The sequence below is a fragment of the Giraffa tippelskirchi genome, chromosome 4 (assembly GCF_054371585.1).
Source record: "Giraffa tippelskirchi isolate mGirTip1 chromosome 4, T2T-mGirTip1v1.2.pri, whole genome shotgun sequence".
Lineage (NCBI taxonomy): Eukaryota > Metazoa > Chordata > Mammalia > Artiodactyla > Giraffidae > Giraffa > Giraffa tippelskirchi.
The window spans coordinates 112,574,055-112,589,817 of record NC_137278.1 but is presented as its reverse complement, the minus strand read 5'-3'; the positions used below and the strand labels follow the sequence as shown (position 1 = coordinate 112,589,817).

At 38.3% G+C, this 15,763-nt stretch overlaps 1 protein-coding gene across 1 annotated transcript in view; it reads right to left on the bottom strand.

Annotated features, from left to right (window-relative positions):
• Nucleotides 1–15,763, bottom strand: part of LOC145545638 (tenascin-R-like) — a 92,342-nt gene that overhangs the window by 40,343 nt on the left and 36,236 nt on the right. The window contains exons 11-14 of the mRNA XM_081590483.1: nucleotides 15,451–15,756; nucleotides 13,658–13,930; nucleotides 8,264–8,533; nucleotides 794–1,054 (exon numbers count right to left, since the gene is read on the bottom strand). Coding sequence (XP_081446609.1) covers nucleotides 794–1,054; nucleotides 8,264–8,533; nucleotides 13,658–13,930; nucleotides 15,451–15,756 — 1,110 coding nt within the window. The remainder of the gene's footprint in view (nucleotides 1–793; nucleotides 1,055–8,263; nucleotides 8,534–13,657; nucleotides 13,931–15,450; nucleotides 15,757–15,763) is intronic.

Below are 15,763 nucleotides of genomic sequence, written 5' to 3'. Positions count from 1 at the left end.
AATAGCTATGATATACCCATACATATCGTCACTGAACCAGGAGGCTGAACACTGAAAACAAGAACAATATCGCAAATCTATTATACTCCAACATACTATCAGCATGCAATTAAAGAAACGGAAAAAAAGCCATGTTTATCCCTCCAACCTCTCTGACCTGGGCTGCCATCCCATCCCTGGAGCCTGAGCAGTCTTGGGTCCCAAGATTAGACTATGGTGGGGTCAAATTTCAAGTATTCCAAATGTTCGAAATTTGTAGAATTTTTGTGACTTAAATTAAAAGCAATGTGAATCTCAAAATGTAAAGTATTGGTATGTACACATATTATACATAGTAATTTAAAATATTCAAAGAGATTAAGAAAATATGCACTTGTTTTTTTCTAGACAAACGGCAGCATGGGGAGTGTACATGATAAGTATACACTTATCACGTGCTTTAAGAGACATTATCAGGGCTCTCAGACTCACAAAGTATGGTCTAGTTTTCATAATTTACCTAAAAATTACTCACATTCCTCACTCTTGGATTAAGTCATTGAAAGTTCCAATTAATATGCACATGTGGTTTTTAGGTAACAGATAAGAAAAACTTCATGATCTCTCAATTTTAAACAAGGTTAGCTTTATCTGTATACTAGGCAATTATAGATCAGGCTCAGTAATGAGGTTTTTGCAATAGTTTTAAAGGATCTTTGAAACTGATTGCATTACAATGAACACAGAGTACTAATTTGAAATGGCACACAAATCAAAATCGAGAAGCACCTTAGGCAAGTCCTAAAATACTTACATGTTTTTACTGCAGGTACATAATATATATTACTTAATTTAGTCCCACTGATGGTAGAAACAAAGAAATTATATTCTGTGCCTGGGGTTAAATTGTCAACAGTTATTTTGTTGTCTTGTTTCAAAAGTCTGGTTACGTTTGGACCTTGGTCACTTGCAATATGTACGCCATCAAAAACTCCAATATCAGGCATCTGAACAAATAAGATTACAGAGGTACTGTGGCTTTCATAAGGAATAACAATCTGAACTGGTTTGGGCTCTGAAAGATAAAAAGAGATATTTATAATTAGTATGGTCTTAAAACTTTCATATTTCTCTAACATGTTCTAGAATTTGTGAAACAATTAAATGCTTATGTATTCAACTTACATTTACTAGGTTAGCATTGGACAGAGAAACAAAGAGGACATTCTGACAGATCATATATACATATATATGGAAAGGGCCTCATTAACTTTCATTTTTTTGATTCTCATTAATAGTCTCAAAAACATAAAAATCTGAGATCTGTTTTTTACCTTCTTATCTACTTATTAAGAAAATACTTTTGAAAACCTACATACCAGAAGGAATGCTCAAAGAAAGTAAATAAGGCCAGATTTCTGCTTTCATAAAATTCTCAAACTGGGAACTTGCATGCTCCTGTGTACCTACAGATGATGCCTAAGTATACTATTCGTTTGTGTGTTATGTGATTCATACATTTAGTTCCATCCTTAGGATGGTGTTTGTCCAGTTCTAAAAGAATCATCGAAATACAATGAAATTTGTCATTATTTAAAAACGAATACAAGCAGATCCCTAACTAGAGTTTTGCATGGTTAGAGGGACATGAACAAAAGGCTGTTGAGAAGAGAGAGAGAATTCTAGCAGAAGTAACAACACTGGGGACGGCTTTCCAGAGTCGAGGAAAATGTTTTATCTGTCTTACAGGACAGAGCCAAGTCTCCCAGAAAGAACGTCCAGGGCACAGAGAGGCAGTCAGGAGGGAATCCCAGACCAAGAGAAAAGCATCAGCAAGGCCTGGAAAAACTGGGCATCATCGTGTATCCAGGGAATACCAAGTTCTTCCAGCTCTTTACTAGCAGGGCAAGTTACTAGTCACTAGTCGTTGGCAACTAGTTTCCAGTCACTAGTCTTTAGGAAGTTTCTAACCATGCTGTGCCTTGGTTTTTCCTAAACTGCTCAGGCACAGGCAGGCCCTCAGGGTGGTTCAAGCAGGGGGTGTGTTTGAGGAACAGGGAGCGGTCATGGTCCGAGGCTAGTCACTGTCCACGAGAGGCTTTGCCTGCCACGCTTGGTGAAAGCGACTCAGGCGTGTCCGACTCTTTGGGACCCCATGGACTACACAGTCCATGGAATTCTCCAGGCAAGAATACTGGAGTGGGTAGCCTTTCCCTTCTCCAGGGGATCTTCCCAACACAGGGATCGAACCCAAGTCTCCCGCATTGGAGGCAGATTCTTTACCAGCTGAGTCACCAGGGAAGCCCACGCTCTGGAGGTCCGACTATTCTGTCTGCACAGGGATTTTGAGCAGACATTTCATTTTTAGGAACGTGGTTCTGGCAAAAATTTGGTGGAAGGATTCATTCACATTTTATTTTCTCCCTGACATCTGTTAAAGAGCTTTATTGTGCTATTTAGAGGAGATTAAAATTTAGATAATCTCTATCCACATTATTTTTTCCTCAGATCAATTTTAATTTCAATTCTATTTTTAGATTATTGGGATACTGTCCAATATATCCTTAGGTCTGTCTTTCTTCCAAACAGATATCTTCTCAATATACATTCTAAAAATGTTTTTTTTCCCCTCTCCAGAGAATGATTAGATGACCTTCTCTTCTCAGTTTGTTTTTCTTCTTCTTCTTTTTTTTTTTTTTTTTGGTGACATCTGGTTTGATACAATGGAACTTGTTCTAAGTCACTGTTAAATATCTGACTTTACCTAGAGACAGTACTATCTAAAAGGATTTAAACACACATCTATAATTAGAAATATAGAACATAAAATCTGTGCACTATCTCCATCAATTCATTGAGCTGTAATAATAGAACTTTCCTGTTCTGTTCTTGGTGGTTATCAGGAAATGTTCACTATACTAACCATAACACTTTCCATATAGTATGTTACTGGGTTTCAAGGCACTTTTACCATGTTTTTCTTTTTCCAGTTCTTTTTACTTTTCTTCTTCTGTCATCACTAACATCTTTGGTGGGTTTCCTCTCTAAATTCCATACAGTTTGGAAAGCTCTCACAGTAAGTATGACTTTTCCAAGACTAGCATGATATCCCACAAGTATCCATCCCATCTGAATCGATGGGCAATGATCTGTGAACACTTCTAAAGATACTTTGAACAGAAATTAAACATCTGGGGTTTGGAAATGACTGACTGATATACTCATGGAGACAATCACTTGCACCTTCTTGGGTACTGAAAACATTTTCTAGGGAGACTCAGTGCTTTAAATAGGCCTAGTTTACTCTAGGCTCTAAAAGTATACAGTTGAAAACATTCCCTCCAGTGGGTAAACATGAAGTTTTACAACAATTCCACTTGTCCAGGCAGATGTAGTCAACAGTATTAACGAGTGATATGTTAAAGCAGAGGGGCACCAAGGCTGGAAAGGTGTAGAATAGGATAAAGTTATTCCTTCTCTTCAGAACTATACTGCAAACTTCTGAAACCTCAAGTGGGAGAAGGTTACACTTTAAAAAAAGAAAAAGAAAGGCATTGCCGTTTCTGGTGGATTCCAACGAGTCTCCACCTCTGTGAACATGACCTCCGTCCTTACCTATTTTCCTGCAAAATCTTTTTTCAGAGGAAGTGGCAACCTGAGAGCTGTATGAGGTTTTTTCAATATGAGATAAACTAAACTAGGCCAAATTCAAAGGCTTTTATTATAGGTTTGTTAGAAGAGCCCTCAGGGATGCCCAGTCTATCTTAAAATTTATTCTTTTGTGAGAAAAAAAAAAAAGAAAACTCAAACACCAGTTCTCTTACAGCTCTCCTTCTGTCAAGAAAAATGGGTTCATTAATTCCTCTGATAAAAAGAGACACATAAACAGCTAGAACAACTTTACTTCCCATTACAGATGGCCAAAGCTCCTCAGTGCCATCACTCTACTCCTGCAGGGAGATAAAAATAACAATCACCAAGACTCTCAGAGTGTTTGCTTGGTGTCTGAGCCTTTAAATTATATTAACTGCATAACGTAGGTAAGATTATCATCACTCCCATTTTAGGGAGAAGAAAACTGAAGACCAAAAAGATTGAATGACTTTCCAAAGGACATAAACTGGTCATTGTGGAGCTGGAACTCTAACCCAGGTAATCTGGTTCCAAGGTCCATTGTCATAAGCACCGCCTTCTCCCAAAAGGCACATTTTATAGATCAGGTGCATAGTAATAACCGGAGATCAAGTTTCATTATCAACAGTTGCTTTCGAGATAACACAGACAGATGGAGAGAGAAGATTCAAAGGAAAAAGGAATGTGCAAATTAATTTTTTTTCTACATGTCTGTAACATGTAGAAGCTCATTAAAAGGTAAAAGTCCCTCTATGCTTGACTGCCTCAAAGTGTATGGAAGAAAGAGAAACAGGACATAATATCAGGTTGGCCAAAAAGTTCATTTGGGTTTTTCCATAAGATTGAAAACACCCAAATGAAAATTTTTGGCCAATCCAATAAAGGATAATTATCAGTAATTATTTGTTAAATGAATACAAGGAAAGAATATCTATCTATGCACCTTGGGATAGGCTAATATTTGCTTAACCATCTTGACACAAGTAAAAATGATGAATGATAAATAATCAGGTGATGCCAAAAGTGATTATAAAGTTTAAGAACTGAATACAAAGACCGACAGGATTATAAGAAATAGTGGAGGGCTTCCCTTTGGCTCAGAGGTAAAGAATCTGCCTGCAAATGCAGGAGACAAGGGATTGATCCCTGAGCTGAGAAGATTTTACATGCCATGGAGCAGCTAAGCCTGTGCAACTATTGGGGCTGTGCTCTAGAGCTGGGCAACCACAACTTCTGAATGCCCTAGAACCAGTGCTCCTCAACAAGAGAGGCCATCACAATGAGAAGCCCGCACACTGCAACTAGACAGCAGTCCCCACCCATCACAACTAAAGAAAAGCTTCCCCAGCAGTGAAGACCCAGAACATCCAAAAATAAATGACGTTTTTTTTAAAAAGAAATAGTGGAGTATTTGAAGGAGCTAGAGAAAATTCACCAGAAGGAGAGAAAATATAGACACCACGAGCACATAATGGGTGTTTCCAAACATGATGGCCTTTCACACGAATCAATGAGTAGATCTGCTTTGTGACACTCTGGAGTAACAGACACGGTTCCAGACTAGAGGGAAATTATAGAGGTGCATTATACAATGATCAGAAGAATGGTATATCCTTGCTGCATTGGCCAGAAGTTCTGTTTTTGAACTTTGAAACAGTTCAAAAAAAACAACTTTAAAAAAGTTAAATAGAACTTTAAGCCCTAAAATTCTATTATCCTTCCTCAGATTTATATATGTTAACCCATGTTTCAGTATTCATGTTAGATACTGACTTTATCAATAAGTATCTGAATTAAGCAGAGTCTAGTACTCTTGCCGGGAAACTCCCATGGATGGAGGAGCCTGGTAGGCTACAGTCCATGGGGTCGCTAAGAGTCGGACACGACTGAGAGACTTCACTTTCACTTTTCACTTTCATGCATTGGAGAAGGAAATGGCAACCCACTCCAGTGTTCTTGCCTGGAGAATCCCAGGGACAGGGGAGTCTCGTGGGCTACCGTCTATGGGGTCGCACAGAGTCGGACACGACTGAAGTGACTTAGCAGCAGATCTATGTTTGCACCTGAAGATAGATATCTGAATAAGATTTCAAAGGAACTGATTATCTAGAAAGGATGGTAAGATTTGTTTTTAGATGGTAAATGAGTTGAAATATGCTAAGTTCCCTAGAGTCAAACAAGAATAGGACTTTACAGGTGAAAATCAGTTTAAAAATACATTCAGTGATCTAAATCTTTTGGAGCAAAAACTTAGGCCCAGAGACAATATGGGGAAAATCTAACCCCATCCTGGTAATGATTGGTGGCTCTAAGACAACAGCTCATTTCCCATCTACACATTTTAGTTTTACACTTCCATTCTGCATATAAATTTATGTTGGGTTGTTTAGTAGATATAAAATAGATTTTTTAGCAATATATCTTGCTTAATTATCAAACTGTCTTCTTTTGCATAACTGTCTTCTATTACAATTATCTTTAGGTAGTTTTTCTCAAAAATTTAGGTATGGAACTATGGAAATAAATTTCAGTTTAGTCTTTGAAAGATAAAATGGGAAGATTTGATGTTGGTAGAATATAGACACTGCTAACACATAATTTTTTTTTAATTAATTCATTTTTCCCACCAGGCTACCCTTACTGTTAACTAAAAGGCCTGTGAGGTCCAATGATCTTTCCTTCCTCAGAGTCATCACTATTCACCTAAATTAGTCAAGTCAAACCCCAGTTTCTCCCTTCCTCTGCTCATCATCAGGGGCTTCACTGGTAACTCATGGTAAAGAATCCACTTGCAATGCAGGAGATCAGGGTTCGATCCCTGGGTTGGGAAGATCCCCTGGAGAAGGGAATGGCTACCCACTTCAATATTCTTGCCTGGAGAATTCCAAGGACAGAGGAGCCTGGCGGGCTACCATCCATGGCGTGGCAAAGAGTCTGATGTGACTGAGTGACTTTCACTTACTCACCATAAGCACTCCAGCATGAAAGCTTGGACTTTCATATTGTAAAATGTGTCCACTACTTTCCAGCCGCACTTCCCTATCTTGCTCACCACCATCCTTTGCCTAGACCCTACAACACCCTGGAACCAGTTTCCCAGTTCCATTCTCGCCCCTATACAAATTATTCTTTGCCCGTATCAGGAAGGACATTTTTGTGACAAGGTGACCTCACCTTGTCACCTCTCCTGCATAAACCCGTCAATGACTTTCCACTGCCCTCAGAACAAACTCAGAAGCACAGCCTGCAGGCTCCATGTGCTCTGACCCCTGAATCCTCATTCAGTATCATTTCCTACTACACCTCTCCCTCTTCCTTATTCTGGCCTTTCTGTTCTCAGATGCCAAGTTTGTCCTTGTCTTACATTCTTCATGACAGTTGTTCATTTCTAAAGTACCCTTCCTCCATCTTCTTCTGCTCTGGCTCCTTCTTATCATTTAAGCCTCCATCAAATGTAACTCCTATTACAGTCCATCTACAGTAGCATCTCCATCCCTCTTCAATTACTCTTTTAAACAAGGAGTGTCATTGCCACACTCTTCTAGCAAGGAACAGTAAATCATTAGCCACTGCTGTTGCTGACCTACAACACACCCTGAAAGGAATTTAGGATGAAGAACGGAATGAAGCACACTACACTTTGTGAAAACAGGCAAAACAGGCCCTTAAACAGTTGGGTATGCTTCAGGAAAAATTTTAATGACCCCATATTCTTAACATCGTCCCATACTTGGAAAAGCACTAAAATCATTAACTGAGACATCTGTTCCTTGTGACTAGTAGTAATCTTCCACCATGATATATGCTTGATTGCATAGGTCCCTTAGCCAAAATCACCTGTATACTGGCCTCTCCCCCTGCCTCTTTGGAGCAAGTTCCTCAAAGCTCTCTGAGAGGCTGTCTCCCAGGCTACAGTCCTCAGTAAGATCCCTGAATAAAACTGCAACCCACTGCTCTTAGGTTGTGCTTTTTTTCAGTTAACACTCTCATTGACATAATTTTTCTGCTTTCCTTAAGGTTTATCACAACTTGTAAATATCTATGAATATTATTTAATGTATTTACTTTTTTTCCTTTTCTTTCTTCCCCCTTATTACGTTTTCAATAATTGTTCACTGAATTAATTTTGTTTGAGAAATGAAAAATTTTTTGGTCCTAAACCTTTTATACACTGTCAATATTTCCTTCTAGTGTGCTACAGCATGCCTCTGTGGATACAATAAAAATTACAAACAGTGCCTATATATCAGGCATTGTTCTATGTCCTTATATTTATTAAATCAGTTCTTCTCAGGACAACCCATGCAACCTGGGCTTGTGACTATTATTTTCTTTCACTTTACAAATTTGGAAACTGAGGCATAAACAGGTTGAATGCATTGCCCAGGGTTAGTCAAATAGCTGAACTCAGATTCAAACCTAGATAGTGTGACTTTGGGATGAAGTTCCGAAACATAAACAGTGCTGCCTTTATATAAGCATAGGACATTTGCAAGATACAATGGATGGAAATTGCTCCAGATCCGGAAATACACCAACAATCTATTTAAAAAGGTAAAACCTGCTACCAGAGAAATCTATCAGAAACTATTTTATAATACCCCCAAATCAGCAAATATCTGTTAAGAAATGAAAAGTATCTGATTCTCACTTAGAGTTTGTTGAATAGTTACCAGCTCGCTCAAGTTCCCACTCATTACTGTTGCCATTCCAATCTCATATGTCATTCCAGGGATTAAGTGATCAACCTTGAATCTATTAGCATCCTTTACAAAAAACTTCCTGATTTCTTGAGTATCCGATATGGATTTGATTTGAATGTAAACCTCATGGCCATCTTGTGGGAGTTCCCACTGGAGAATTATACTGTCTTCATCCACATCTTCAGGCTTTACACAAATTTTCTGAGGTGGATTAATACCTTTGAGAAATACATAAATACACACATTTTAGCTTATTGTCTGTTATTACTCATGCTGTTAAGTAAAAATATCTCAATTTAGTATTAATTCATGTTTAAAGTAAATAAATCCTCATGTCCCCATGTCTTGAAAAGGACTAAATTTTAGAGAAAAATGTGTCTTTGCTATTACTATTCAAGTTTTGGAGAATGTTCTTGATTTTTTTGTAATAACTAAACAAAGACACTAGTTTATCTTCTTACACAATTTATTTCAATATCATGCCTTACAATTTTCACTACCACAGGACTGGAAGAGGTCAGTCTTTGTTCCAATCCCAAAGAAAGGCAATGCCAAAGAATGCTCAAACTACCGCACAATTGCACTCATCTCACATGCTAGTAAAGTAATGCTCAAAATTCTCCAAGCCAGGCTTCAGCAATACGTGAACCGTGAACTTCCAGATGTTCAAGCTGGTTTTAGAAAAGGCAGAGGAACCAGAGAGCAAATTGCCAATATCCGCTGGATCATCGAAAAAGCAAGAGAGTTCCAGAAAAACATCTATTTCTGCTTTATTGACTATGCCAAAGCCTTGGACTGTGTGGATCACAATAAACTGTGGAAAATTCTGAAAGAGATGGGAATACCAGATCATCTGACCTGTCTCTTGAGAAACCTGTATGCAGGTCAGGAAGCAACAGTTAGAACTGGACATGGAACAACAGACTGGTTCCAAATAGGAAAAGGAGTCCGTCAAGGCTGTATATTGTCACCCTGCTTATTTAACTTATATGCAGAGTACATCATGAGAAACGCTGGGCTGGAAGAAACACAAGCTGGAATCAAGATTGCCGGGAGAAATATCAATAACCTCAGATATGCGGATGACACCACCCTTATGGCAGAAAGTGAAGAAGAACTAAAGAGCCTCTTGATGAAGGTGAAGGAGGAGAGTGAAAAAGTTGGCTTAAAGCTCAACGTTCAGAAAACTAAGATCATGGCATCTGGTCCCATCACTCCATGGGAAATAGATGGGGAAACAGTGGAAACAGTGTCAGACTTTACTTTTTTGGGCTCCAGAATCACTGCTGATGGTGACTGCAGCCATGAAATTAAAAGACGCTTACTACTTGGAAGGAAGGTTATGGCCAACCTAGATAGCATGTTTAAAAGCAGAGACATTACTTTGCCAACAAAAGTCCGTCTAGTCAAGACTATGGTTTTTCCAGTGGTCATGTATGGATGTGAGAATTGGACGGTGAAGAAAGCTGAGCGCCGCAGAATTGATGCTTTTGAACTGTGGTGTTGGAGAAGACTCTTGAGAGTTTCTTGGACTGCAAGGAGATCCAATCAATCCATCCTAAAAGAGATCAATCCTGGTGTTCATTGGAAGGTCTCATGTTGAAGCTGAAGCTCCAATACTTTGGCCACCTCATGCGAAGGGTTGACTCATTGGAAAAGATCCTAATGCTGGGTAGGATTGGGGGCGGGAGGAGAAGAGGACGACAGAGGATGAGATGGTTGGATGGCATCACCGACTCGATGAACGTGGGTTTGGGTAAACTCCGGGAGTTGGTGATGGACAGAGAGGCCTGGCGTGCTGCAATTCATGGGGTTGCAGAGAGTCGGACACGACTGAGCGACTGAACTGAACTGATTCTCTGGAAATTATAATGCCTTCCTTTTAATCTCATTGTCTTCTGTCATAAGCCTCCCCTAAACTTGATAGTTCTTGGGCACAATGATCAATAATTAGCTCACGTTTGTTAAGGATAATTATGCAATTTTAAACTGTTCAATAGCTTTACCTTGGTTTGGTGGTTTAGTTGCTAAGTCGTGTCTGACTCTTGCAACCCCATGGACTGTAGCCCACCAGGCTCCTCTGTACATAGGATTTTCCAGACAAGAATACTGGAGTGGGTTGCCATTTCCTTCTCCAGGGAATCTTCTCAACCCAGGGATTGAACCCAGGTCTCCTGCACTGCAGGCAGATTCTTTACCAACTCAGCTATCAGAGAAGCTTTACCTTAAATAATCTTTAAAGAATTCTCCATGATTTTCCAATCCCATTCACCATTGCAACAAAAAGAACAAAATATATAGGAATAGACCTACTTAAGGAGACAAAAAAGCTGTATACAGAAAATTATAAGACACTGATGAAAGAAATCAAAAATGACATAAACAGATGGAGAGATATTCCATGTTCCTGGGTAGGAAGTATCAATATTGTGAAAATGACAATACTACCAAATGCAATCTACAGATTCAACGTGATCCCTATCAAATTACCAATGGCATTCTTCACGGAACAAAAAATTTCACAATTCATACACAAAAGACCCCGAATAGCCAAAGCAGTCTTGAGAAAGAATGGAGTTGGAGAAATCATCCTTCCTGACTTCAGATTATACTACAAAGCTACAGTCATCGAGACAGTGCAGTATTGACACAAAAACAGAAATATAGACCAATGGAACAAATAGAAAGTCCAAAAATAAACCCACACATCTATGGGTACCTTATTTTGACAAAGGGGACAAGAATATACAACAGGGCAAAGATAGCCTTTTCAATAAGTGGTTCTGGGAAAATTGGACAGCTACATGTAAAAGAATGAAATAGAACACTTTCTAACACCATAACACAAAGATAAACTCAAAATGAATTAAAGACCTAAATGTAAGACCAGAAACTATAAAACTTTTAGAGGAAAACATAGGCAGAACACTCAATGACATAAATCAAAGCAAGATCCTCTATGACCCATCTCCTAGAGTAATGGAAATAAAAACAAAAGTAAACAAGTGGGACCTAGTTAAACTTAAAAGCCTTTGCACAGCAAAGGAAACTATAAATAAGGTGAAAAGACAACCCTCAGAATGGGAGAAAATAATAGCAAATGAAACAACTGACAAAGGATTAATTTCCAAAATATAAAAGCAGCTCAAACAATTCAATACCAGAAAAACAAACAACTCAATCAAAAAGTGGGAAAAAGACCTAAACAGACATTTCTCCAAAGAAAACATACAGATGGCTAACAAACACAGGAAAAGATGCTCAATATTGCTCATTACTAGAGAAATGCAAATCAAAACTACAATGAGATATCACTTCACACCAGTCAGAATGGCCATCATCAAAAAGTCTACAAACAATAAATGCTGGAGAGGGTGTGGAGAAAAAGGAACCCTCTTGCACTGTTGGTGAGAATGTAAATTGATGCCACCACTATGGAAGACGATATGGATGTTCCTTAAAAATCTAGGATTAAAACCACCATATGACCCAGCAATCCCACTCCTGGGCATATACCCTGAGGGAACCAAAATTGAAAAAGATACATGTACCCCATTGTTCATTGCAGCACTATTTGCAACAGCTAGAACATGGAAGCAGCCTAGATGTCCATCAACAGTAGAATGGATAAAGAACTTGTGGTATGTACTCCAGCCATGCCCAATCTACTCATCATTTCCTAATGTTCAGTCATCAGTCTTCAAAAAGCCTTTTCTGGCTTTCCCAGGGATAGTAGGTAGATGCCTCTGCTTCGGTCCTCTCTGTCTACCTACAGGCTTTTTGCCCTCCTAGCAGCATCCTTCTGGATCCCCACTCCTGTTTGGCTCACTCTTACCTTCCCTCATGACTCAGCGTATCACCCCTCCACAAAGATTCTCATGGCTATCCTTGTACCCCGGGCTGAGTTAACTGATTCCTCTCTATGCTCCTATAGTATCAAGAGCATAAGCCTTCATAGCAACTATAATACAGAATCATTATTTTAAAAAACTTGTCTCACCCCATTAATATGTAAGCCCTCTGAAGGTAGATCCTAGTCTTATTCATCTTTATATTTCTAGTCTCCAATGCAATTCCTGACACTAAAACATAATCTATTGAGTAAATAATGAATGGGAAAAAAGGAATATTGCTTCAACCATAGGAAAGTAAAAGAGCACTGGATTACTAAATCCTTAAACACGCACTGCTATGTCAGTTTATAGTCAACATACATAGAAAGTCACACAATTAAATGTGCAGACTCACATGTACCTTTCTCCTGTCCCTCTACTACACAAATAGGTACATCCCATGGAAGATTTTAATGTGATTTAAAAATTAATGAATCTGTGAGAAATCCTCCTAGTCTGCCTGTCGGTTAAAAATGAAAGCATCTTCCTAAAGTGTCAGGAACTCAATCAGGCATGTATCAATTGACATGCTTTGTCTGAGCTTGGGGATAAGAAAACATCTGCTCTCTAGTATCCAACTGGAAAACTACTTCTGATAAGGATTTGCAACACTGAATGCATGTATCTTAAGTATTTGCATTCAGTAAGCATGAAATGATGTATTTTATTATTTGTTTTACAAATAATCATCATTGTCATCTTCAAAGAATCCCAAGTATTCCCAAGTATGAGAAGGTTAATTAATCTGTGGCTGTGCACATGCAGGTTTTCCATTCCTCCTGGCTCAGTTCTCGTGTGTTTAAATTTTAGCTGGTGAAATTTCAAAGAACTTTGCATATAAACGTGTTAACTATACATGCCCAAACTATACAATGTGCTGAGTTATGTGCTTTTATGAATCGAGTTTTCTCCTTTCAAAAAAGACTGACTTTAGGGGGTAAATAGAATGCTTAATTAGAAGATAGGTTACTTTAATGATTATGTTCTAGACAATGATTCAACAACTGCTTTGCCGAGGTGAGTGTAGTTTAGAAATGTATTTGCCAAAAGTCCTGGGGTGACACTGCTTCCTAGAGATCAACGCATAACATTGCGTAGGAAAAGAGCATGATCACATGTGCACACCTACTTGTTGGGTCTGAAGCTATCAAAGAGAACTGGGTGACTAATCTTCATCTTTTAGGATAATTTATTTTCCAACAAAGGCTATGATAAGAAATATTCCTTCCAGGAACTCTGGTAGGAAAAATGCAAATACTTAAGGAGTTCATGTAAATCTAAATTAATTTAGTATTTAGAATCCATGCTTAGAATCATGATTCAACATCTAGACAAATGTTCAACTGTGATCATTTTGTACCTATAAAGAATCAACACAATTAAATTTCAGCAAAACAGTATTTCAAAGTATGCAGTTTGTACTGATCAAAAGGCAAAATGTGCCCATACCTGTAATGGCTGAGATAGGTTTCTCAAAGTAGCTTAGAGTTCCTCTTTCTGCCACACTGAATAGATAGATCAGATAATGATGGAAAAATTTGAGATTTCCAATTGTTGCGGATGTGTTGGGTTTTTCAACAAATACTTCTGATTTAGCATTTTCAGCATCCAGAATAACCACAAAATAATGGTCAAAAGATACAGGATCTGGAGCATCCCAGTGTAAAAATATTTCTGTTGGGGACACATGAGTAACTGTGACATTTTGGGGTGATAATGGACCTAGTAGATGAGAAGAAACCAAAAAAAAAAAAAAAAGGCATTATACTAGTGACACGGTTTGGCAGAGCAACCTCTTACTTCTCAGTACTTCCACGATACTCTAAATTTGGAGAGAAAAGGAAAATTAGATTTGAGCCCCGACCCTTCTAATTTATTCTCCAACTTTCTGAGTGAATTACTTATTCTGAGTCTCAGGTGTTTTGAATATAAAATGGGAATTATAGTAGTAATTATGAAGACTAAATAAAATATGGAAGGTAAAGCACTTGTCAAAGTGTTTGACACACACTACTGTTCAATTTTATTACAAGCATCACCAAAATGATACTTCTGGCACTCAGTCATTGTATGTTGTATGCGTCATTTACTTCTGCCTTGTGAGACAAGAGGGCAGGGACTGCATATTATTTATTCTTCATCCCTAACATCACGGGAACTCAGGCACCCATCCTCTTACAGAAATAGTTCCCAACTCCAAATTGCTTCATCCAGTGCCAGTTATTTCCCTAGTTAATCCCTCCATATTAGCTTTCCTAAAATGGCATCTTGCACATTATCAGCCTCAAACCTGTATCCGTTCCCTACCCTCCCAACACACAGACATGCACATTCTTTTTGATTCTTTCTTTAGAAGCAATAGTTCAACAGTTAAAATAAGACCATCTGGGTTCCTGGATTCCTGTATGGCTTAACAAGCCATGTTAGTCTAGTCAGTTTACTTATCCTTTCTGAAGCTCAGTTTTCTCATTTCTCTATAGCTACTCCAAATGCTGAGAGTCAGACTGTAAAATAATGCATTAAAAGTACTTGGAAAAGGTAAAACAAGACTTAGAAACCATCTTCATGGATTTCCTTTGTTTCTAAGGTCAAGTCCAACCATCTAAGACAGAGACTGCTGGCATGCCCAAATCTGATGCCACCTACTGCTCAAACCACTGTTACCCTCATGCCTGAAGATCTCCAGTCGATGCACACTGTTCTTTTCCTACAAATTCACATCACCACACTTTTGCTCACGATGTGCTTTTCTTCCTTCAAGTTTGAATCTAAGCCTATCCTTTCCATAATTCTGCCCCTGTCACTCACCCTCTGAATTCTAAAAAACATTTATTAAATGTACTGTGGACTGGGAATTTGGGTAATTACATTTTTCTATACAGTTTTGTTTGCATTTAATTTTATTCCTTACTAATTCTCTCCATTGTAAGTCCCTTATAATCCAGGATGCATGTCTGTTTCTCTCCTGCTTTAGCATATCAAATATTCAGCTTCACCCCAACTTATTATCTACTGTGAACTGGGAACCAGTCTAATTACTGTAAATAAGATATAGTTCCTGCCCTTCTGGGTGTATAGTTTAATAGGAAAGCCAAACACATAAACAGATTCATTGTAATTTAAAATGGTTAAAGAGAGATTTCTCAGAATGTTATGAGCAAATAGCAGACCCTCAGGAATTACGTACTCATGATGATATTAAATATTTGAAAAATTGTACTTTCAGATGTCTTGTAACTTACGTGTTTCAACAACGAATACTGGACTTAAAGTAGTTTTTGCCTCCCATTCATTTATTGCAGAGAATAAAAATCTGTAAACACGGCCAGGATACAATTGTGTAATTGCTTTCTCTGTAGTATCTGGGGGGATGCTTTCAAAATGTTGCTCTTCTGTACAATCTAAATAATATTTAACGATAATTTTATACCCAAGTTTCAGCCACTTATTCAAATTATTCCAAGCACTCAAATTATTCCAACTAAACACAACCTCAGTTGTTCCAACATCCTTTGTATAGAACAAAAGGTTTTCCTGCAGAGAAGGTGCTAAAAG